At 36.6% G+C, this 26,535-nt stretch overlaps 1 protein-coding gene across 5 annotated transcripts in view; it reads left to right on the top strand.

Moving 5' to 3' along the window:
• Positions 1-26,535, top strand: part of GALNTL6 (polypeptide N-acetylgalactosaminyltransferase like 6) — a 472,288-nt gene that overhangs the window by 182,954 nt on the left and 262,799 nt on the right. For all 5 annotated transcript variants that reach the window (XM_087936415.1, XM_087936414.1, XM_026699693.2 and 2 more), the window contains exons 3-4: positions 8,359-8,467; positions 22,033-22,171. In XM_087936415.1, the coding sequence (XP_087792541.1) occupies positions 8,359-8,467; positions 22,033-22,171 (248 nt within the window). The remainder of the gene's footprint in view (positions 1-8,358; positions 8,468-22,032; positions 22,172-26,535) is intronic.

The following is a 26,535-nucleotide window of genomic DNA, read 5'->3' as shown; positions in this document are numbered from 1 at the left end:
GGAGTTTGGATGTGAATTCTGACAAACCAACAACTAAATACTGAATGGAGAACTGGAGCTTGGCAGCCATTCTACCTCCACCAAAGATACTAACAGCCAACAGCTAGCCATCAACTGAAAATGCATCTTTCCTTTCCCCACAACACAAACTGAAAGATTGCAATGCCAAAGCCTCTGCAGGAGTTCAGAAAAGAGCCAACAGTACTGAATTGAAAATATCACAATGCCAGCCAACAGCAGAGCTAAGTAACGCCAGCAACAGAGCTAAGGGCAAGCTAAAGTGGTGGTTATATTTCAAATCAGAGGTTTTTATATCTCAGACTGAGCAATGGTCCATAATCTTCAGCTAAAGTTAAGCTTATTAGACTATGCAGGTGTAAAGAAATCAATCAAGGAGAAAAAGAACTGTATAAAGAAATTGTAAAATTTAGGCACATTATAACATACATAGGAATAGCCAGATTGAAAATAAGGTAGATGTAGTGGTAGGAATTAAGTAACAAGAAATAAATATAGTAAAATTTGTTTAAACGCTTTTGTAATAAACTTTGCCTAGTAATACATGGAAGTTAAAATTACCCTTCTTATTGGTATTCATATCATTTCCACAAACAACTGATCATTTCTATAGCTGGTGCTTCTATGCTATTTTTCAATCAACTGCATGTAAGTAAAACTTAATGTGTATAATTGTTGTTTATACCTAAATCTATTTTAAGTAGAATAAAGGCTTCTTAATTGAAGGTTATGAAATGAAGTGTACACATTGGTCCAGTGTTGAATGTTAGGAAGATTGTTTTTGATTTCCTAGTTTCTAGGACTGAGAGATACCGACTAGCCCAAAATTACTCGGTTGGTTCCCATGCCTAAGAGAAAATTAGAATCTCTTTGTTCTAGTGCTTCCTTATCACTATACCATGCTGCTTGTCTACATTAGCCAAATATGTTTAATAAAATAATAGTATCTCAGGTTAGCATCACAGTCACTCTAAGCTCATGGTTTTCATTATGTCCAGGAAATCAACAAGAAATTTGAAAACCGCACAGTGATTCCAAATTTTACAATCACTGGGTGGTTTTGAAATGGCTTAAGAAATCTGCCTGGGAGCCAGAAACCTTAAGTCCTGATTCCCTCTTTGGTCCCCATTAAATCCAGACATCTGTATTCGTATTGTGGTACCTGCTTTCTGGAACACAGATGTTACCTGTCCCATCACTTGATTTAAATGTAATTTATCGTCCTTTAACCAAATTATTTTCATTATTCAGGAAGAGGGGGAGGCAGAGAGAGTCTTCAATTGATTTAACTCTTTAAGCTTATTCATGCATTATTTAAAATTCTAGCATCTATAAGTTGCTAGAGTTAGTGGAGAGAAGATCTATAACAAGTAATACTGTACACTTTATCATCTCTGCAGGTATGGTGCAATTGCCAATACAGAGTAGTATCATTTTTGTGTAGAGTTTAAAATTAAACAGAAGCCTTCGATTTTCAGAGCACTTGCTGGCAGAAGCCTCCATGTGTCCAAATGTGTAGCCAAATATTTCATCCTTTCGTTTTATTGGCATTTGTACAATGTTGTGGTACAATTTGTACAATGGGAGTATGTTGTTGTTGTTTGCTTGCTTGCTTGCTTGCTTGCTTGCTTATTTATTTATTTATTTTCTATGGTTGGTTGCATAGTCAGCCAGTTGTTTAGACTGGGTTTTTATACAGCTATTGAGTCCTTCCCAAGGACCTGGTGTTTGGCAGTGTTAAAGGTAATGACACAGGATGTAAGCTGTTCTGAGTAGAGCTGCCATTTGCAATTGACTGATGGTGATTTTGTCAATGCTAGTGGTGTTTTAAGTGGTACTCTGTTTTGCAATTGCATCTAAGGTGCCTATTACTATTACCCTCAAAAGGATCTTCAAACTTGGCAAGTTTAAGACTTGTGGACTTCAACTCCCAGAATTCCTGAGCTAACATGACTAGAGGAGGAATTCTGGGAGTTGAAGTCCACAAGTCTTAAAGCTGTCAAGTTTGAAGACCCCTCACCTTTGCTTTCTTTTGCCAAACTTGTATTTCTGTTTGCAAGTCTTTTTGTTATTTTCTCCAGTTCTTTTTTTTTCTATTCTGCTGTCTCCAGGTATTACCACATCTATTTATTGACAATTCTTAAGTCTGTGATGTTATGATTCACTGTTTGAATTCTAAAGTGCCAAAGCACTTTAACTTCTTCATTTTATAGTCCTATTCTTCATTTCCTCTATTTTATAGTCCAAATAATTCTTGTTTACAGGAAAATGATCTTTCTTGTACATATTCCAATGCACCATTGTTGCTACTTTGTCATGTTATGGTAGTCAGTCTATGCAATCTTCTTGCAGCAGTTAACTAGATGGTCCACCGTTTCTTCAGCTTCTTTGGAGAGGCAGCATTCCCTGCAAGAGCTTCTCAATTCTGGCTCTGTAATGCATTTGTTCTTGGTTTAGTGCAGCCAGAATTGCCATCTGTTTCTTTCTTCAATTTTCCTGCACTTAGCCAGGTCTTCTTGTTATTTTTTCTGCTATTTTTAAGTGCTAGCCAAGTAATAGTTTGTCTTGCCATGTCTTTTTCCTATTCCTCATTTAGTTTTTCTTGAGGCCAATGTGGTCTCTTCAGTACTCAATAAGTCTGCCTGATATTCTAGCTTCACCCTTTTTATTGTCCTTCAGATATTCTACCAATGCTCTTTTATCTTTTTCAACTGTCTGGTGTACTTGCAACATTTCTAGCCCATCTGTTTTCATTGACAAGTTGAGTCTGTCAGTGTTGTGTTTGGACGAAGGGCACAATTCATTGCCATTATTTGTGATCATTTTATCTAGGGCTTTTCGTTCTGCTTGATTCCACTATTTCAGCTGTGTATCTAATTGGTAGAAGTTCCCAGACATTAATTGTTTTGGTGGTATTTTCTCCACTGAGTTTGGACTTTAAGATCTTCTTTAATCTCATGATGTATTCATTTCTGTCCTTCTTCTTGACTTCAGTTTGCTTGATGTTATCAGTTTGAAGGATGCCAGGGAATTGTAATGATTGGTCTTCATTCATACCTTTGATGTTATTTCCACATGACATCTTGATTCCTTCAATTTTCACAGTTTTCCTATGCTGATGGCGAGGGTGCCACATTTGTCCAGTCCAAGTTCCATTGCAATCTCTTGGCAATCTCAACAAATAGTGTTGAGAAGGGATTCTGCTTCAGATGGTGTTTTTCTATGTAGTTTCAGATCATCTATGGCAGGTATCCATGGATGTCTGATATCCCTGGACTGAGTTATTCAATATAGTTGAAGGAGGAATCAATGCAATGACAAGCAGTAGTGGAGACAGGGAATTTCCTTGAAATTCCACTCTTGAAGTTAATATCTTCAAGTTTACCTTCCATTGTACTATCTATCAGTCTTTGTACAAAGCATCTGATGTTCCACAACCTTCTGTTACTACCAAGCACTAGATTACCCAATCATGTGTCAGATGTCTTTTGTAATCAATCCATGGGATATTCATATTGATCTTCCTTCTCTTGCAGTTTTTCAGAATCAACTTGTCAATTAGGATCTAATCTTTATGTTATTAGTGGTAACAGTGGCAGTGGTGACAGTGAGGACAGGTTTACTCTGGTTCTATCATTGCAGAGTGCTTTTAAACAATTGCAAAATATTTGTCAATCTCATATATTTGGCTTTAGCTTTTTGTAGTTTTTCTTCTCAACAGTTTTCTAGTTGGAGAATCTCTGGTATAACTTTAATATCTTCCATTGTTGTTTAATTCTCTCTGTTCTGTTATGGAATATAGATTACTATTGCCTACTACTTTAGGAATAGGGATGGAAGAAGCAAAATGACTGCTTCTAGTACTGAACAGAAAATCGTTTAATTAATGCGATTACATTTTTATTATTTAATTCATTTTCCTGATTTTAAATGTAATATTGGATATTCCTGCTGAGGTTGTAAGCCTCTCAGCCCCCAAAATAACACTTCAGAAACAAGGTTTATCAAACAGAAGCTCCTCTGCCTTGAGCAAGTCAAGGAAATTATTTTCTAAAGTGCTTTAGCATAATCTTATTAAACCCATAGCAGGGCTTCAAAAGAAAAGTTTTCTAGATGTTTGGCTGCTAACAAGGGAAATCAGTAGCTGAGGAATTGCAGGAAGCTTCAAATGTTTGTATTGACTAATTTCAAATTCCTTGCTTGCTTCACAAAGCTTGACACTGAGGTTTTTGGAAATTTATAACATCTGCTGTAAGATCCATGAATAAGCACATATCTCTAGTGTGTGCATTTGGAGAAAATAGCATTTCATATTTCCATATGGCTCATTGACATTTATTCCTAACTAACAGATATTCTTAGAAAGATAGTTATAACTGAATTTTGCTTTTCAGAAATCTTTCTACTAGATCATTGTATACATTTTATAAATTATTTCTTACAGAGAGCCACTGAGTACAAAGTTTCAAAAGTCAATGTGAATACTGATTTTCCACTCTATATTAAAATGAAAAGATGATTCATTATAGATACAGTAATTGTTTTATTTTTTGCTTTTATGGCATTCCACAGTACATAAAACATTATTAGAGAAATGTCAATGTGAAAGACAGGGATTGATGTTTAACCAAATAGATGTCTGTGAATTAATTTTAATTATATTAAAAACAAAATTTGGATAAATGAGAAGAGTGATGTGAAAGTGAGATAGCAATAGTGCTTAGACTTACATACCACTTCAAAGTGCTTTACAAACTGCTCTCTAAGCGGTTTACAGAGTCAGCATTTTGCCCCCAACAGTCTGGGCCCTCATTTGACCGACCTCGGAAGGATGAAAGGATGAATCAACCTTGAGCCTGGTGAGATTCGATCTGCCAAATTGCAGGCAGCCAGCAGTCAGAAGAAGTAGCCTTCAGTACTGCATTCTAACCGCTGTGCCCCTGCGGCTCCACGAGATGGACTGGAAATAAATTTATTTGCCAGTTATTAGCTATTTGTATGGGTTTGTATATCATTGGCTTTGGATTCCCCCTTCCCTTAAAAAAAGGATTGAGTGTGCTCATTCTCATCTACTGGAGCAGGTTTGGATCTTGCGGGGCAGAATCACCCATATAGCTATAGCGGTAGCATTTAGACATATATTCTGCTTAATAGTGCTTTATAGTGGTTTACAATGTCAGCATATTGCCGCCAACAATGTGGGTCCTCATTTTACATTTTCCTCAGTTTACTAACCTCGGAAGGATGAAAAGCCAAATCAACCTTGAGATGGTCATGATCAAACTCCTAGATATGGGCAGACTAAGTTGCAATACTGCAATCTAACCACTGCGCCACTACAGCTCCTGTAAATTATGAGTACCAGTTTTCTTGCAGCCAATATTCATCCATATAAGTATGTTTTGCCAATGTGTTTGTGAGTGTGTGTTATTGCAGTAATAAATAGTCTGCAGTGTCTGCTCTGACATTGTAATGCATCATTCTGAATAGAAAAAAGGCAAGATATGGAAAAATAATTTAGAAAAAGAAAGCTTAGTATCAGATCTTTAAATGAAGGTTTCATTTGTAAATGAAGCTTTCACTTTCCAAATCAGGTTTTTTGGTTAAATAATATTGTGATCCAGAAATGTATGTATTACCCAGAGAAAAATGAAATATTTTACAAAATTTTCTTAGTAATTATCATAAAACGGTATATGTAGGAGGTTCCTGGTAATAATAAAAAAGCCCAAAGAAGCATGATTCATAGGGTAAAGCTAACTAGTTCAACACTGCCTGATTAATATTTTTTATCTAGACAAAACAGTAAAAATATTACAAAAAATGTACCATTTTCCATTTGCTTTACAAGTAGTTCACTGTTTCTACTTAGTTTATCTAACACCATAGATTAATTCTTTCTGAAGTGCAAAAGTGATTATCATCTTAATCTGCCAATTTTTGAAATGAAAATACATTAGACCAGCAGTCACCAACCGGTGGGCCACAGCCCACTGGTGGGTCATGGTAGGCTGCAGAGAAATCGCACCCCAGAGCACCCTCCCAAAGCAATTAATCCAGGCTGTGCAGAAACACAAGGCTGCGCTGCCCACATGGCCCACGGGAACCCTCCCCACCCACTCACTCCTTACCTTGCAAACTTGCCTGCTAAATTTCTATTTTTCCTTTTTCCGACCATCATCTGTTCTGCTGCGCCCAGAGATTTAGATTAGCAAGGAAGCAGGAAATGGTTGGATTTTCTTGCTTTCTAACTAGTCTTTAGATCTTTGTCTCTGCTTTTAAGTACAGCTGAACCTCCCTTAGGACTGAAGTTTTGCTTGCAAGCAAATTCAATGCAGACTCACAGCAAGCAAATTTGAGAGACTGCGCTAGCCGATGGCATTTAGATAGATCACTGAATGAATCTGTGAACAACTCAATCTGCCTGTTTTGCCTGATTTGGGGTAAAAGTTGCTCTTTTTAAATAAAAAATTCAATATTTACATGCATGGTGTGTTGTGAGTTAATTTTGTGAGTTTGCTTGCTAGGAAATTTTATGTGACAGACTGAGCTAGCCAATGGCAGATAGATAGATTTAGGAATGAATCTGCGATTCTGTGAGCAACTCAATCTGCCTGCCTGCTTTGCCTGATTTTGAGTAAAAGTTGCTCTTTTTTTTATAAAAAAATCAATATTTATATAAATATTTATAATATTTACATACAAGCCATGCCCAGCCAGTCACATGACCACCAAGCCACAGCCACAAATTAGGCCATCCCACAGAACCAGTTAGTGGTCCCTGGGATCTAAAATTATGAGTTTGGTGGTCCCTGAGGTCCAAAAGATTGGCAACCCCTGCATTAGACCATATTGTCTGATTTTTCACATATGGAAATACAATTCATTTAAAGGTAAAACTGTCAATATTGTGTTCTTACAGTGTCTACGGCCATTATTGCTGTAATTAATACACATCACTAAAATGAAAATTATATATACTTATCAGTTAATTATGACTTTTAAAACAACCACTTGATTTATTGATTATATTGTTTTTTTTCCCTCTATTAAATGTTGAAGTCACACAACAAACCTCCAAAATTGTAGGAGGAAAAGCTGCAGATTTATAATACCAAACTCAATTTCATTAAAATCCACTTTCATTAGACTAAAGTTTGTAGCTGATTGGTTGTTCTTAAAATTCAATGTATAGTCAATGTCTAAAATTCAATATCTAGCTTTGCTGCCAGAAGGATGGCTGAATATGATTTCCAGAAGCAAAGGATGCAACTCTAGGATCAATGCACTGAATTGAAATTATTATTATTTTTTGCTTTTATGGAATGCAAATTCAATCCCCTGAATTTAAATTATGTGTGAGCCTCTGCCACAAAAATTGGATGCAATTGCTAGTTGCAGTCCACTGTGCACAACTTTTATAGTGACACAAGAGACTTCTAAGAAGCTAAACATAAATGACATAATAGGATGCAGGGTAGTTCATAGCAAATAGCAGGGCACTGGTAGAGAGGTAATGAGATGCCAAGATTTTGCAACCCATGTAAAAGGGGCATCTCTTAGACATTAGATGGTCACCATGTTTATGACTTTTTTGTGCTGTCCCCACATCCTCCCACACACCCTGGCTTTTTGCATGTAAGACATTTATTCTAAATGTAGTATTTATCTTTTATCATGTGTTTAATCATATTTCTATCTATGTGATTTCAGCATTTGGTTTCCACAGCTCCAGCTCTTTTTATTAAAATTTGTCAACAATCCCACGGGTACATCTATTTCCAAACTTTTTTTATTTTATGTAATCTGATATGTAATCTGCTGTTTAAAAGAAACAGAGAAGGAAACTGACAGTATGTCATTATATAGTAATTCATACCTAAAACTAAACCAGCCAGCTCTTCAAATGGATTTGTCACCATTTCAGTGTGTTAGTTCCATTTTTATGTGAAGAATTAAGACAGTTTATGTTAAAGGGGGAACCAAAAATGCATCAACTGTAGTTTTCCTCACAAAACCAAAAATCTAAGTAAATAAACTCCAGTAAATAACATCCTCCTTATAAAAATGAAAATATATGAATATTTAAAGCTGACTCAAATAAACAAATATTTGTTAAGGAGGGAGTGGTGGATTTTTACACACAGGACATTCTTGGTTCAGTCATTCAAATGAATGGAAAAATCAGCCAGCATATGCAAGAATTCCATGTATATATTGTGGTGCATACAAGGAACTTGACTGGTGTCTGCTTTTGCTTATGAATAAGTTTGAGTTTCAACAAAAAATTACTGCCATTTCTTTTTTTTCAGACTATAATTATAACTGTTTCCTTTGCAGACCTTGCCAGTGAGGTTTGGCGATGGACAATTGTATACCTGGACAGATGGTTTGAAAAGAAAGGACTGGCATGACTATGAACGTATTCAAAAAGATGCCATGCGTTTAGGTGAGATGCTTAAGGCACTTGACCCACACATGTAAGCAATTGGGAATGGGCACAGGGAAGAAATGAGAGAACTGCATTACTTACATACTTGCGAACAATGTCAAAATACAAGTATGAAAGGTCAGTTTGTGTTGTGATGTCACTATGCACATTTCTTCATTTTCACATCATTGTGATTTCTACTGGACATTTATGTCCCTACAAACTATGTAGTTTTGCATTAGACTTGAATAAATAGTGTCTATCTTCTCTGTATCTGAAATGTCATGCAAAATGTTGAATACCAAACTCAGTTTCATGGAAATCCACTTTCATTAAATTGATGTTTGTAACTGATCAATTATTCTTAAGATTCAGTGTCAAGCCAGAAGGATTGTTAAATGTAAGGCCCAGAAGAGACATTGGAACTGAATTTTAGTTGAAATGTTCAGTTAAGTTAGTGTGACATTCCATCTGCCATCTTGCTACTTTTACCCTTATCCTCCATCCTTATGGATGCCACTAGGAATTGTCATAATTGAAATAGGAAGGAAAGTGGATCTGTTCCATTATTTAAAGGCTGAAGTTTTATCATAGCACTGTCAGTGGATAAATTTAAAAGTATCCTTTAAAGTTCAGCTCTTGTAGAACTTAAATTATTCAAATGATTTCTATACTACCCTTACTGGTTTGTTTTTAAAACTCTAAGGCTGAAACAAAGTGACTAAAAGTCACATTGTGAATATCTTTGCTAAGTGAGGATTTGACCAAGCTGTTCCTAGTCACAGTTCAGTATTAAACATAACTCAATACTGAGTTACATAGGCATATATTTCCAAGGGTAGCCTTGTGAAACTTAAGTGAGACTTTGTTCCTGTGCTCTTGTGTTGGCTTCTAATTCTTTATTCAAATGAAGTAGCTTTCATTTGTATGGAAGTAGCACATTTTTCTAGTGTAACTGTGAAATTGGGAACCAAGAGTTAATCTACAAGTTAACGTATAGTGTAGGTTATACTAAAGTGTGCTAGCTCATCTCAAAGTTTTACACATTATAACTAAACAAGGATCACAGAAACACAATAGGCTTTGTGTCGTATTTAAAACTTGTTTATCAAATTAATTTTGATCCTAACTGAAAAGTGTAAAAAGATGTACAAACAAGTCAAAGAATTGGCACTGTATTAATATGGATGTTCAGAGTATGAAAAAAGCCATGTATCAATACATGTTTACCTTGAGATAAAGTAGTATATAACCCATACTGTTTCAAGAGTTTCTAAATTTAGTAACAAAGCATCCCATTAAAATTCAGAATATTCTAAGGCAGTGGTTCCCAAACATTTTCAGTCAACCGCCCCCTTGGTGCTACAAACTCATCCTCAGTGCCCCCCACCCAGGGGCAGGATTCAAATTTCTGTGGGCATGGCCTAATTTGAGGGCATGGCCTGCTGCTCATGTGACTGGGTGGGCATGGCTTGCTGGTCATGTGACTGGGTGGGCATGGTTTGGTGACTGGCAAATCAAATACAAGTGGTCCTCACTTAATGGCAGGGTGCTTAGCAAGTGTTCTAATTTATGACTGGCTTCCCCGGAGCTACTTGACTTGTTTTTGGAGTTTTGACAGCCATGCACACATATACACACACTCCCTTCTAACCCAGCTGGTTGAACTAGTTATCTCATTCACTTTCTCCTTCCTCCCTTTCTCTTTCTTTCTTTCTTTCTTTCTTTCTTTCTTTCTTTCTTTCTTTCTTTCTTTCTTTCTTTCTTTCTTTCTTTCTTTCTTTCTTTTCTTTTCTTTTCTTTTCTTTTCTTTTCTTTTCAGTCCACACTCCCCCTTGGTGCTACAAACTCATCCTTGGTGCTCCCCACCCCCACCTCCATTAGCAGTTACTAATGCAATGGATGGGCTTGATGAAGTGATACCAGTTTCCTAATGTCTGGTTTTAAGTCACTTAGCAGGTGTCTTAAATCACCACGTTCAGTAATCTGGAGTCGATTTCTTTGCTTGGAGAGAAGTTGGATGACCACACTGAAACCACGTTCCACCAAATATGCAACAAGGAGCTTCTTAACTACTGTCCATAGTGCAGGATAGCAATCAGAAATTTCCTTCTGTAACCAAAACTCTTGGTACGATTTCTTAAACTTTGGCTTCAGCTCAATGTGATTTTTCAGTTCTATTAGTTGTTCCTCCACCACCCCATCTTCCTCAGTATCTAAAAATGGTTTATCATCCAATCTGGAATTTCCATCAAAAGAAGATCCTGATACCGCTCAGACATATCTTTATGCAGCATGTCCAAATAGTCACAAAAAACATGCAGATCATCATCTTGTATCCCACCTTTCTTTTCTAGCTCAGATAAGCTTGGAAATTGGTATAGCTCGCGACAGCCTATATTGTGCTTGAATAGAGCTAACTTTGAAATAAATGTAGAGATGACAGATTTGGCCTTAATAAGATTGACTTCATTTTCTTGTAACTGCAAATTCACTTCATTGAACTTTGTAAACAGTTCTGATAAATAAGCAATATCAGGCCTGATCTCTTTGAGTTCAACACTGAGCAAAGCATTCTTACCTTCAAAAAACTCCACAACAGTGTCAAAAAGATTGTAAAAGCATCTCAAACAGTTGCCTTTTGATAGCCAACAAACTTCTGTATGAAGCAGCAAACGATCAAAATCTTCATCATCCTCAACACAGAGCTCTCGGAATAGTAGATCATTGAGAGCATGTACTTTAATTTTGTTCATTCCAGTAGTGATCGTGTGTAATGACTTGTTCAAGCGATCACTGAGGTTTTTTGCAACCAGATATTGGTGATGAATGACACAGTGAATGGTAAAGACATTTGGCACTGCTTTTTTCAAGTAAGCAACACACCCATGGTAGCGACCAGTCATTGATGGTGCTCCATCAGTTGCACAAGCAAGTATGTTGGTTAGTGGAATTACCTTGTCTTTGAAGAACTGCTCAACAACATGAAATATTGACTCCCCTTTAGTATCTGTATTTAGTTGCCTCACAAATAACAACTCTTGAGTCAAACTTTCATCTTTAATAAAGCACCCATAAGCAAGAAGCAAAGATTCATTGCCTGGCAAAGTCGATTCATCCAGCTGTAATGCAAAGTCTGTTGTCCGTAGTATGCTGCACAATACATCTTCCACATTCTCAGCCATTTCATCTATGCGTCTTTGAACTGAATTGTTGCTGAGAGGAATTGTCTTAATTATATCATGTGGTGATTTATTCAAAACAGTACTCAGAACCTTACTAATGGCTGATAGGATGAGTTCTTCACCAATAGTATGTGGCTTTCCAGACTTAGCAATCAGCAATGAAATGTTGTATGATGCATGCAAACTGTCAGTGTTTTGTTAGGAAGCATTAGAAAACATGCGAGACAGTGTTGGATGCTGTTGAAATTTGTCATGAAGTGATTGAAAAAAAATTAGATTCTTGTCTGCCTTGTCAGGATGTGCCTTCTTCAAATGTTCGTTCAGTCTGGAAGGCTTCATTGCCTCATTAGAAAATACTTTCCCACATATTAGGCACTGTGGCAGCTGCTGGTTTGATGATGCTGATATAAATCCATACTTTAGATACTCCACACTATATTGTCTACGTTTCTTCTTTGATTTTTCTGCTTCTGCCATTTCTGCTCTAAAAATCAGAATATTTACAATATGTGTGTGTTCACATATGATTTGAAAAGAGTTACAGTTGCAGGCGGGGTTAGTAGAAACCTGCTTTTTAAAATCAAATACAAGTGGTCCTTGCTTAATGGCCGGTTGCTTGGCAAGTGTCCTAATATTTATGACTGACCTCCCCAGAGCTACTTGACCTGTTTTGGAGTTTTGACAGCCATGCACCATATACACACACACACTCCCTTCTAAGCCTGCTGGAGCAGGTCATTGGACTAGAATAGACAAAGCATCTCTGATTAGATTCTAGTAGTGAATAGAATCTAATCAGAGATGCTTTGCTGATTCTTGTTCATTTGTTTTATGTCCGAGTGGAGCAGTGCACCAAATCAATGGGGTGAGCCTGAGAGAAGGAAAGAGAGAGAGAGAGAAAAGAAAGACAGAGGGAAAGAGAGAGAGAGAAGAGAGAGAAGGAAGAAAAGGGAAAAGAAAAGAAAGAAAAAGGAGATCCGAGGACTAAAAAATTGAGATGTTTGGTCTGATCTTAAAAGTGGAGAAGGGGTAGGGGACTCATTTCAGAACTAAAATGTGTAGCCTCCGTTATCATTGGTCCTATTTTCTAGGAATGCTAGGCATTCACCAATTTTCAGAACAGGTTGCTTATCTTTGGAACAAAGCATCAGACCAAGCTGAAAACAGCCCAGATTTACATTTATCTTTAATCCTTAATATTGTACAATGAGTTTGGATGAGTAATATTTCAGATAATCTAATTTACTTATATTGGGATTAGCCTTTGGAGAAAGGATGAAGTAAAGTATATTTAATAGGTCTCCATTATTTAATGCAGGGGAGGTATCACAGCTTCAGTTTAACGAGATGTCAGTATTAACCTAAAAATGATCCTTCACTGAAGGTTAACATTAATAAGAAAGGCTACATCTCTTTATTAGTAACTTGTTCAATATGCTTTCTTAAAAACTGTTCATGTTGACAGCCACTTTACAAACAAGTATGTTATACTAGCAAAGATCAATTAAGAGTAGTTCCTTAATTGCCCCCCTCACACACACACAAACACACACACACACACAGACTATGAAAGGCCTCTTGAGCAAATCAGTTTTTAATGATCTGAGTATAATCCATTTTCTTTCATGTCCTTGCAAACAGCTGAGTTCCGGAAAACTGCAGACCTTGCAATGTGACAATCTCACTTTTATTTGATCAGACTAGCTAAAATATCTCCTTAAGAGGCCATAGCATCAAGAGTTTTGACTTCTGGCCAGAAATTAATCTGATTGTTTCTGTTAGTCATATTCCATTGACACCTATTATACTCTTAGGGATGACCTTGGCCATGGATTACCTGAAATACTGGACAAATGGTGGCTGAGGAACTCTTAACATAAATCTTGATGATGGTTCATAATTTAAAACGTTTAAATATACCATACTTTCAAAGGTTAACTGCATAAAATAATAAACTGATATTGGCTTTGAGATTCTCAATTAAATTTTCAAAAGAAAATTTGAGTAGTAAACTTGAATATTAGTTTTCTAGTTCTATATAATTGGATAACTAAGAACAGAGGAGCTATATGTAGCTCCTGTAGTCTTCTTCTTGCATCAAGAAAACACTGGAAAATCCTGAGGTAACAAGCTGAAAAAGTTGGTTTTTACTACTTCGCCAAATTATGTAATGTATTTTGGATTTACTTAAAATACCTAAAATGCATGCTCAGAAACACCAATGTTATTAAACCACCAGTCTGCTTCCCTGTGGTTTTTGATCAACAAATATAATATTAAGAAGAAAAAGAAATATGGCCTCTAAATTGAGCTATTTAGTAGGTTTTGGGATATGTACTGAAAAGCTTCCTCTCTCTAATTGGAATAACTTGTTTGGATCAACTCATCTTGAAAATATTATTAGGAAATTCAAATCAGACTGATAGTTTGAATCATATCTGAGGCAACTGGCATACAAGTATTCTGAAACAATTCTTCATTTGCAGAAGAATGAGATTTTTATTGAATTCCATGAACATTTCATCTTTCTCTTAGATGCTCAAGATGACATACATAGTTCTTCTCTCTATTGCCACTGATTATGTCCATTATAACTTAAAAAAGATTAGTCTGAGATCAAGCCAAAAGTTATTCATTTCATGAATTTCATGGTCATTGTGTGCCCAATGCTAGGTTTAATTAATCCTATGACAGCAATAGTAATATCAAAATGAACAAATAGATAATTTTTCAGTTTTCCACTTTTACCATAGGCACGGAGGTAGACAGGTAGATAGACAAAACGACAGATATAATGGCAATGTATGCATGAAGAAAACAATCTGAAGATGACTATTGCCTTTGATATGTTACATTCTGTTTATTTTAATAAAAAGTATTTAATCATTTTAATAAGTTCTGCTTTCCTCCTTTACAATCAACAGTCTAAGAAAGGGAAATTTTACACACACACACATACACACACACGCACACAGTTTGCCTTCTAGTATATCCTTGCAGCATGTCTTTGTTAAGCATTGCTCCTTCCTTAATGTAAAAAGGTCTGATTGCCCAAGCAAGTGAAGAATTCCTTTCCTCTAAACATACTAGTCAGGGAATTACTCAAAGTACAACTATTGTAATGTGACAGTTGATAAGTACTTTTGCAGACACTTATTTCTTCGCAGTTCAGAAGACTTGGTTTTGGGAGATCACCAAGTGCCAGGTTCTTACGTTAAGACTTAAGTGGAAAATGGTATTTGAGCAGTTTTGTCATCTTGGCTAAATAGAAGATGTACTGTGTATCTCTGGCTACAAAACTAGAATTCATTTCAGTTAGCTGCAGAAACACAAGCCCTTTATATGGTGATAGTTTTATAATTTCATAAGACCATCCAGGGTTTCTTATCTCTCATTGTACACTTCTGACATGTATTGGACAAACTATACTGCAGGTCTTTATACTGTATGATCTGAAATGAGGATATTGGGTCTACATTAAGTCTTTCTTATTTTAAAAAATGTACTTGTACTTTCATTGTGTCTGTTGAAACATGAGTACTGTAAGTGCTAAATTGTTTTTAAAGGTTAATATGGATTTATGATATACTTTTCTTTTTATTGTAGACAAAAATAATACACAAATGACAATGTCTGTTATATAGTTACAACACTCCTAAAACTAGTATAAGTCTCACCATCACCATAATCAAATCACATATCAAAATCCAGCCAAATCCAGTCTGAACATTTGGCTGGCTGTGTGATAAACCATATAATTTTCATGAAATGAAATTACTATAGGATTACCTAGAGTAATTACTTCTAGCTTAATAGATAAATTGACATTTTAATAATTCATTTTAAAAATTAAATGAAGTTAATAGTTAATGTTTGACTAAATTTTCATCAAACTAAGTTGATTCTTTATATAATACATAGTGAAAAATGAAAATATATGAGGCTATCAACTGTGTAACAGTCAAAAATATTTTGAAGACCCTGAGATTAATACTATTTTCTATCTATATTTATTTCTCATATTGAAATATATGGAAGTCATAAAGTTGTATTTCTCCAGTGTGTTTAGTCATTATCATCTTCCCAAATCATTTTTTTTGAGAAATGTTATGTATACATCTTTATTTTAAAGTAATAGATCAGTTAGTTGCTGAGTTACAAACAGCTGATTAATCAGCAGTTTACACAGCAATTCTGTGGGTACCCTGAAATTAAACGTATGTAACTTAAATTATGTATTAAATAATTTATTAATTATTTTTAAATAATTATTTTTTAAAGATAATTTTAAAATAATTTAAATTCTATCTAAATTTTGTTTGTAGATGAGATTAAATCCTATTAAATGCAGTGGAATCTTTTTTCTACATATATAGGATTACAATGTACAATTATCAAAACTTTTTGACATAAGATGAATTATATCAATTATCAATTATTTTATTATAATGATCCTAACTTATATCATCCATTAATATTTGTTATTCATTAATCATAATATGATGCATGGTTACATGTTGCACTTACGTTATTTATTTATTTGATAAAATGTACATAGTTGCCCATCCCACATATGTGATTCTAGTCAGTAAACGAGATTGAAAATGATTAATACAACAATAATCAAGAAAACATAACAACAAAGACCATTGCAAGCATCAAAAACAGTAAAACTATAATTATAATTAATTATATAAGTATAAAACCATAATTTGTGGAAAAGCAGAATCACTTTTTCCCCTAACTACTTCCCTAACTTACAGGTTCCATATCCACATTTCTGAATTCACAGGTAGATGGCAAAGCCATGTTTTTAGCTCCTTTTGGAATGTCAGCAAGTTTGGGGCCTATCTAGTCTCAGCGGTAATGATGCTCCAAAGGACAAACATCAATGGTAGAAAAGATTTCCCTCTTATGCCCCCTCATATTACATTCCTGTATGAGCAGAACTTCAACATGCCTTTTCTGCTGCACCTGACAGAACAGGTACCAATGATTGGGAGGAGACTGTTCCTCAAATAATTTAAATAAACCCCATGCCATCCAGGACTTTATAGGTCATTACTAGCATCTTGAACCCTGAAGTAAACTGGTAGCCAATCTAGCCTGTGGAGAAGAGGTGCATTGATCCAAGTGTACACATAATTGCCCACACTGCCACATTTTGCAGCATGTGAAATTTCCAGATGATTTTCAAGGGAAGCCCTATGCAGACATGTTACAATAATCCATGTGGAATCATGTGAGTGATGAGCGTAGGGCTTTGTGGCCTAAAGTGGGGGCAACTGGTGCATAATCGGAAACTGATCAAAAGCACTCCCAGTCCTGCCTGCCACTGCTCATCCGTCAAAGAAAGGCTCCCTGATTGCACAATGTCTCAGTCTGTTTAAATATAAGATATAAGCTAACAAGAAAAAGGAAAGAAAAGGATGTGTGTGTGTTTGTGTGTGTGTGTGTGTGTGTGTGTGTGCGTGTGTGCATGTGTGTTCACAAAGACTGACTTGAATGATGTTGAGATAAAAAAATTAAAAAGCACACACATCTTTCTCTTCTTCCTATCTCACCGTCCCTCATGTCTCTAATTAATACATGGAAATTTTTATACTTTACTTGTATATCGTTACATGCAAAATACTGCAGGTTAAAGGAAATTCGGGGGTGGGGATTGTTTGTTACGTAGGATTTCATTCTGAACAATTAACTTGATAATTAGTATACCTGGCAGCGGTGCTGATTTGTCTGATAGCCTGACATTTTTATGCTATTATACATCTGTACCAGCATGAAGGAATAATATTCCTTTTCTTGGCTCACTAATTCTTGGTTTTCTTTGTTTTTAAATCAAGAATCTTTCTTTCCCTCTTCTTTGCTGTGCTTCAGGTACTTCTGCTATAATTCAGTGGCATAGCATTTGTCTGGCAAGCATATGGTTTGACGTTCAATTTTCTGAATCTCCAGAATGAATGCATCCCACATTTCCAATCAGCGTGGATAGTACAAGAGATGGATCATCTTTGACATGACATAAGGAATTTTGTTAGGATATTCTATCACACACTTATGATCACAGGAATTACTACTCTATTTAATTTCAGGGAGACACTAACTTATTGAGAATAAAATTATCAGTTGACTCACACAAGCGTTTATTTCTTTCTTCTCTCCAATATCGTGTTGTAAACAATTGGATTATAAAATAACAAGCTGATATTCCCTTGCTGAATAGTAACAAATATATATGTTGATTTCATACTTGGAGGGAACACCATCTCTTATAAAATTTGACACAAGGCAGTCAGGAATATAAAAATGTATGGGGTGTGGGGACAGCAGATAGACATCTCTTTAATAATTCTGGAATAGTAGGCTGAACCCAAGGGAGGGGTCAAAAGTGTCATCAGTCTCAAGTCCCTTTGTGCCCACAAGATATCTTGAATTCCATTGACTTATCTACCGCCAACTCCCTTTGGCTTAGATTCAGATTCTTATTGTATGCTTTAGCAACAAATAAACATATATATATTAATTTGAACTGTCTGGAATTTGATTTCCTGCATTTGACGTAGATCTTTTGATTCATCTTTTTATGGATAACTGCTTAAGTGACAGCTGCAAACTTTCCACTGAGTAATGCCACACATACTATTTTCACAATAGAAAGGATGCGGAAAGAGATGTATAATATTTTATGGAGTATGCACAGGATAGTTAGGGCTTCAAGACAACATTATTCAGTCCTGAGAAAAAGAAAAGAATGAGAAAGATGGTCAAAATAACTTTGATTTAATGTTGTCTTATATAAAATGGTCTGAGAGAAACTTTCAAGATTTTGCTGTTCTTCCTTATTACAATTAAAAGCATTCCCAGCATTTGCCACTTTCTTGATCTTGCCTGTCTCAAATATCTGGCAATCAGAAAGAGCAATCAAATGAACTCCTCCTCAGTAACGGTAGGAACTTCTCTTTTTCCTGCCGACAATCTTCCAATTTTGCTTCCAAAGCTGGTTCTTTGGCAGTGCGGCTCCTGAGTTGAATGGAAGCGCTTAGGAGTGCTTAAATGCTAAGGGACCACTTAAGACAGCTTTTGGACACTCATGGACTTAAGCAGGCCTGGGTTTCATGTCTTTTTTTTGTTTTATTTTGTTTTTTATCTTTAAAAGTTGACTAGCTGGTTGAATGTTTATTTATTTTAACTCCATAGTGAACATTATCTGTTTTTTTTTCTCTTTCCCTTTTTTTGGAAAAGTTGTTCTGAATAACTTGCTTTTTTGTAAGGAAAACACCACATATTCTGGGGTAATGAAAGTGTTTTCAGGTGTTTTCACTTGATTTACATTTATATTGGACTCACACTACAGGGTTTTTACATTTTAATAATTTGTAAGATGGTTATTTTTTTAAATCTTTTAATTTTGGATCACAATATCCATGAAATATCTGTGTTGTTTTTAAGCTGTTTTTCATTCTGAAGATTCTTATGTTCTTTTGCCTATCATTGCCAAGTTACATAGAGCAACAATGTAACAATTACAGACGAGCAAATATGGCTGATATTTGAAAAAATACTGTTTGATAATATGCAATACTTTTTTAAAAGTTTGATGAAATGACAGTGGTTGTGAAAATATTCAGATGCATCTAATTACAGATAAATTAGACTCACAAAAGAAAGCAGTAGATTCACTGGAAAGAAATATGATCTTTACAGAATTAGAATTTGCAGACTTAGAACTGAGTTTATCCCACACCCTTCTCTGAAGTTCAAACCTGCAATATTTTATAGTAGCAGAAACTTGACGGTGTGACAATTGATAAATTGGTTTTACATAAGAAGATTGAACAACATTTGAGAATGGATTTATCACATTTAATTGCAAAATAACTGGATTTTTAGGTGACCAACTTTGGAGTTGGACTTACTATATTTAACCAGAGAACAATTGATAAGAAATAGCATTAAGAATAGGCTCAACATTGATATACTAGGCATCAGTGAAGTTCATTGGACTGGCTGTGGTTTCTTCAACTCTGATGGTCACATTATATACTATTCTGGCACTCAAACCAACAGAAGAAGAGAAGTGGGTTTCATACTGCATTAAAAAGTGGGCAGAACTATAGAAAGTTTTTGAACAGTCAGTGATAAATTAATGGCAATACAGATCAATGGAAAAACCTCACAACATGGCAATTCTGCAAATTTACACTTCTACTGCACAGACTCAGCAGTAGAGAACACCTAAGAATTCTTTGCTGAAATTAAGGAAACTCTGAAACAAACATCAAAGAAAGACATTAGCAACGCTGTTTCATTGCTGAAGTGAGAAAAATGGAGAAAACAGGGATAATGGGCAAGTTTGGCCTTGGTGAATGAAATGAAGCAGGAGAACGACTGATTCAGCTATGTCACAAATAATAGCTAAGCATAATGAATACATAGTTTGAATAACCCAAGCAATGTCTTCACCAAATAGTGAACACTGAAAACAAATTGACTACATATTTTGCCAAAAAAAGTGGAAAAGTTCCATCCTCGTTGTGAAAATGTTGCCTGACGTAGATCATAAGTCAGTTGCCAAGGTAAAGTTCAGATGCTACAGTGTCAAATGGCCACCCTTGATTCAGAAATTTGACATTGAGTAGATTCACCCGGCATATGCAGTTGAAGTTAAGAACAGATTTGAACCGCTTAACATCACAAAAAGAAGTAAGCCATGAACATATTACATACAAAAAAACAAAAGAAATTGGTCAGATGTATATCAGAAGTACAACAGAAGCTGCAGAAGAGAAAAGGAAAGCAAAAGCCATTGGTGATAGGAAAGAAATATAAAGCTTAAAAGCAAAATTCCAAAAAGAGGCAAGAAAAGATAAAGAACATTACTGGACTAAGCATTGTAAGAAACTAGAGGAAGCTACCATGAGAGGTCATACAAGAGATTGTGTCACCTAAGTAAAGAAAGCCAGAAATCTCTTTATGGCAGGAAAGGTTGTGGTCAGAGGATGTGATGGGCAGGAGTTGTATGACCAACAAGCAATCAGAGAACGATGACAGGAATATACAGAAAAACTTTAAACAAATGGGGAAGCTGACCTATCAGAAACGGGATCAGATATCCTGGAGGAGGAAGTATAATCTGTACGAGTAAAGAGAGCAAGTCTAATGTAATGGTTAAGGCATCAGGCTAGAAACTGGGGGTTCATGACTAGCTGGGTGACCTTTGCCCAACTGCACTCCGTCAGTTCTCGTGAAAAGGCAACAGCAAACCTATTCTAAAAAAACATTGCCAAGAAAGATGCAGGAACTTGTCTCAGACTTGAAAAAAAGAAAAGGAAATCCAAAATAAAAGCTTATTCACAGCTGAAATGAAGTATGTTTATGTTATGTTCAAGTACAATGTTTTTTTTTAATCACCACTGCTATGGCACAAACCTTAGCTGAAAGCATTATCTTTCATTGCTTCTTCAAATGGCTTTCTAAAAAGTTAATGTCAGTTAATTTTTTTCAATTATTAAATTTATATGCTGCCCATCTCCTTGATAAGGTGACTCTGAGTGGCTTACAATAACTGTATAATTGTAAAATAAGGTTCTATTTTGCTACTAAAGTAAATGCATTATCCATGGTTTTCCTTGATAAAAAACTGGAACTATAGGAAAGTAGATTAAATTATATTTGATTGATCATCTTCTGTGTTTTTCTTAACACTTTGGAAGGAAAAGCTGCCTGATCGCATTTGTGGTCATTTCCTCATCTCTTAAAGTAGCCATACCCATCCTGTATTCATATAAATGGTTAGTCCATTCTGTCTCTTTTCTAATTCTATACCATTAAATAAAAAAAAATAAGGGTTCCTCCTTTCCAGTTAGCATTTAATATTGATAACAAATTACTGGAGCAAAACTTCTTTCAAGAAACTTAACTTTCTGGCTTTACAATACTGTACAGTATATTTCAAGAACTGTTAATAAAACGGATTACTATTGCTTTTTCTATCCATCAGTATGTGTGGATAGAGCACATACATACATACATATAAACATATATACATGCACAGACAGTTTTACAATATTTTTAATGCCACAAAATACTTCAGCTTTGATTGAACAGCTGTATTTAGGGAAAATAACAATAATAATAACACAGACAAATTGTTACAATACTTCTATGTAAAAATAAGTCTTAATATAATAGGCCAAAGTTCCTGCTTGTCATTCCTTACTTTCCTGCTTAAGATGGGGAAAAATTCACCTTATGATATAGAAAGACAGCTTGAGAATTGTCAAGTTCATGTTTGACTTGGCACAGACTTGCCACATTCTAATTTACAGAAAAACTGCTAACCGTTTCTGAGATCTCGTTCATCCCTGATCACATTTTGATTTAATACCGTTTCAGGGAAAGGTGAGCAAGGAAAGCCATATCCTGTCACAGAAGAAGAAAGTGACGATTCTGCTTATCGGGAAAATGGTTTCAATATTTTTGTAAGCAACAATATAGCCTTGGAACGATCACTGCCAGACATTCGACATCCTAAGTAGGTACACTAAGTTTGATTATTATTACTTTCATTTAATATCTTTGTACTCACTTTCTTACATAGAAGCATCTGAATCTCAATGGAAGGTGAGAAATGGTGTAAAGCTGTTAATGTTAAATGTTTCTTCTTCTATTTATAGTTTTTATAATGCATAAGAAAACGGTTTTTCTTATTTTATTGCAGACAATGCTTGGCTATCTAATACAGCAGCTGCCAACCGGTGGGCCAACCGGTGGGCCCTGGCCCACTGGTGGTCCATGAGAAAATTTTGGTGGGCCACAGAGAAATGTCCACCTCAAAGCAATTAATCCAGGCTGCATGGGAACACAAGGCTGTGCCACCCACAGGCTCACCCACCCACTGGCCCCCACCTGCAAACCTGAAAAAAGCGGCGTAGTCCTCGCCAGCCAGGACGAGGTGATGGTGTTGTTGCAGCAAGAGGGGACTACTGGCATAGGCAGGCTGAAGCAGCAATGGAGATGGCCAGAAGGTGCAGGAGCACCATGCTTCTTGCATTTTTGTGGCACTCCCACACCTTCCAGCTCACCTCTCCTGGCCTGGACTCTTCTGTGGGCTGTAGGAATGGCCCAGGGCAGGGAAAGTACTGGCTGCTGGTGGTGGGAGGAGGTGGAGTGGGCAAGTCTGTGCTCACCATCCAGTTCAGAGGTCCAGAATGGGGCAGCATCAGTTTTCTCATCCTTTCAGCGCTCTGCTCTGCTGCCCCCCCCCCCCCCATGGCCCCAGCCATCGCTGCCCGGGAAAAGCACAGGAAAAGTGAGCAGGAACATAGCTCTTGCTGGGGTGAAAGAGTGGAGATCGAAGAAGGCACAGGCAAGAGAAGATGGAAACAGCCACCTTTGAAAGCGCTGCTTTTTGTTGTCTGTGCCGATCTCCGCTCTTTCGCCTCAGTGAGAACTATGTTTCTGCTTGCTTTCTTTTCCTGTGCCTTCCTTAGGCAGCGATGGATGGGGCCATGTGGGGGGCAGCAGAGATATCAGGGGTGCTCTCCCCGCTCAGCAAGCCAGGGCTGGAGGAACACGAAGAATTGCAGGCGAGCACCAGAGAAATGTGTGTTGGAAATGCCAACACACATTTCCAGCATGCTCTCCTCTGTCCTGAAGTAGGATTGAGTGGGGAAAGGGAGCAGGGGGAAGGGTTGGAGGGAAGAAGACGCCTGGCTGGCTTTCCTTTGGCATGGGGTGGGGTGGGGGGGAGACCAAATGCCCAGACCAAAAGAGCGCTGAGGAAGACGGGCTCCTAATAACCAGCCTGTTTGTGCAAGTGAGAGCTTTGCTGGGCTCAACATCGCCCCCTTTGGCCTCCACATTGGAAGTGACCCTTCTCTGCTTGGAAGCAGCAGGAGAATCCTGGAGCTTAGCCTCGGGGGGGACTTTTCATGTGCGGAGGCTGAAGGGGGCGGTGTTGCCTGGTTATTAGGAACCCATCTTCCTCAGCACTTCCATCCCAGCCCTCCTTCCCTCCCCCAACTCCAGGCAGCCACACCTGGCAAAGGAGAGAGAGGTTTCCTCTTACTTGGAGGAGATATGAAATGACAGGAGACCAGATTGGGGGGGCTCTGCTTTCCTTCCATTTGAGGGGGAGTCAGTCCTCCCCATCCAGATCTTCCCAGCCTCCAGGCTCCTCTTTTTCCCCAAAGGATGAGAGAGGCCCCTCCTTTTCCTTTGCTCTGCCCCACAGTTATGACCAAGCATTTATGATGTTGTTATAATTAAATAAGCATTTATATACATAATTACTTTTTAATATTAAATTTATAATTAATATAAAAATAAAAAAAATATTAAATATATTATCTTTTTTAAAAAAAAATCGTATTAGTAGTCTGGGATTTAAAAGTATGAGTTTGGTGGTCCCTGAGGTCCAAAAGGTTGGCGACCCCTCATCTAATACAAGGGAATTGTGAAAGTTTTGTTCCCATACAGTATATTAATGGCAGAATATAGGAAATACTAGAAGCAACCTGAGCCTATTTTTCACTGGGTTGAAATATACAAAGTTCTACTCTGGATTGATGAACAAAAGATACAAATTAATCAAATATGTTCATTATCTGTTTAATAATTGCGCAGGAAGTCTAAGAAGCTATTATAATGTTGTCCTATTGATTTGATTTGTACTTCAAGGTGTGATCTGACTCAGATATGTTTCAAATTATCCAATACCTAAATTACTAGGAAAGTGTCACCAAGTCCACTGAATTTTCTGCATTTACCTGTCTGTAGAAATAAAAGTAAATCTATGGAAAAATAAATATAGAAAATTCAGAGGACCCTTATAGCATTTTCCTAGTAATCTAGATGTTGAATACAGTGGTGGGCTGCTGGCTGGTCACATTGGTTTGAGCAAACCGGTAGTTGTGATCACTGGCTGGGGCTGCCCATCCACCCCTGTGGTATCCTTTCTATATATCACTAACTTTGTTGCTTGTTCCCCCTGCCCGCGCTGTCCAGCTGAGTTCTGCGCTGCCCCTTCTGTACTCACCGGAGCTGCCTGAGTAGATTAGCTGCATGTTTGAAGCTGTGTTACAGCCCCAAAGAGGTGCATGCTCACATCCAGCAAACCGGCTGTTAACATAAGTGCAGTCTACCTGAATATGTTCAAATAGATTTGAGTAAGATGTTGTTGGACTGCTCTTGTTTGATTTGAAGAGGACAATATTTCCCAGAAATCTTCTTGAAGTAATGGCATAAATCAAAACCAGCATCTCTGCCATTTTTAGTCCAGATGTTTCAGAAAAATTGTTAACCATCTGAGACTGAAATTTGTAGAGATACACACAATCAAACTGAATAGATAGAGTCTTAATCCAGTCCATCCCCAGGTTTGAAATATGTGAAGATCCTTCTTGACACCCCAGGTACAATAAACAGAGTAGATTCAAACAAACAGCCACAGTTTTCAGGAAATTGAATAAAAAGACTAGTCAGGACAGACATATGGATACACCTTATTGGACTGTCAAATTATCTGGTGGTTGACTACTTACAGCTAAATACACACAAGTATCTTACAAATACAGATACAGATAATCATAGTTGGAAGGGACCTTATAGGTCATCTAGTCCAATCCCCCGCCCAAGCGGGAGACCCTACACCATTTCTGACAAATGGCAGTCCAATCTCTTCTTGAAAGTCTCAACTGATAAAAGTATTCAAAGTATTTGGATGAAAGTATTCAAGTTTCATCCAAACATAACCAGGACTGATGAGCCCTGATTGTTGGCCCACAGTTCCTAGTTTCCATCTACTTCTCCATACATTTGATTCTGCTTTGTCCTTTCTGTTCTTATGTAAAGCCAGTGAAGCTCTTATGCATTCGGCAGTCAAGATAGATTAGGGCCAAATCTACAGGTGTTGAGTTATGAAATGGCTGGGCATGCTTCCACAGAGTACTGCTCCATGAAACCAATTGTGTCTGGCTCTTATCCTGCTCTTCTTTCTTAATGATATGTCATACTATCAGTGCACCAACCATACTCTACTTATAAGTTTCACTGAAGTATATTGGGGTAGATTGATGGTAGACTTTTTTTAAATAGAAGAAAATTATACCAGTCCTAAACCATACTCATAGTAGCTTTTAATTGTCATGAAAAGATTAAATAGGAGAATTATTATAACAACAGCAACACAACAAGTTGAAAAATAATTTCAGCCCTAGCCTGCATGGTCACAGTAGAGCTTGTGGTGATTCTTACATGACAGATGTTGTAAAATTGCTGTGGGAGAAGAGCAAGATTGTGATGGGGTTTTTTTGCAAGTTAGAGGAATAGTTAGTTTGTTTGTTTGTTTGTTTGTTTAAGTGTCCCAGTCTTTCAGGCATTTTCTTTACATTTTAGGACTTAAATTTCCAGAATTCCACCAGCATGGACAATAATTTTTGGAGTTAGAAAAGTACCAGATTGGGAAAGACTGATAAAAGTTTTTATTTTCAGTTTTTAAAGATGCTTATCTAAATTTTTAAAACATCAAAAGTTCTTTCAAGAAGAGAAAGTGTGAAACCTTGAAAATCCATGTATTAATCTCTAAACGCTTTCAAATGATCAGTGGAACAAATTAACAGCATTTTATCTTATCTATCAATTTTAAATATTTTGGTTTTGGCTGGAAAAACTAATTCAAATCACCTGAAATTATCTACAGCAGTTCCCTTTGGCCAAGAGTGCTTCTAGTTATATGGGATTTTAATACCTAATTATAGACCATTCTATTGCATTGTTGGCATGATTTTTTAAAAAAGCAATGAATAATAGCTTTGCTCTGAAAGGCTATTCTGATTTCTACTTGTCTTCAAAACTATGCCAAATGAAACAGTATAAAAAAATCATTTGAGACACAAC

This window comes from Pseudonaja textilis, chromosome 6 (assembly GCF_049901715.1).
Source record: "Pseudonaja textilis isolate UNSWEBS1 chromosome 6, rPseTex1.2, whole genome shotgun sequence".
Classification (NCBI taxonomy): domain Eukaryota; kingdom Metazoa; phylum Chordata; class Lepidosauria; order Squamata; family Elapidae; genus Pseudonaja; species Pseudonaja textilis.
Note: the sequence above shows the minus strand (reverse complement) of the source record. Positions and strands in the feature narration are given on the sequence as shown.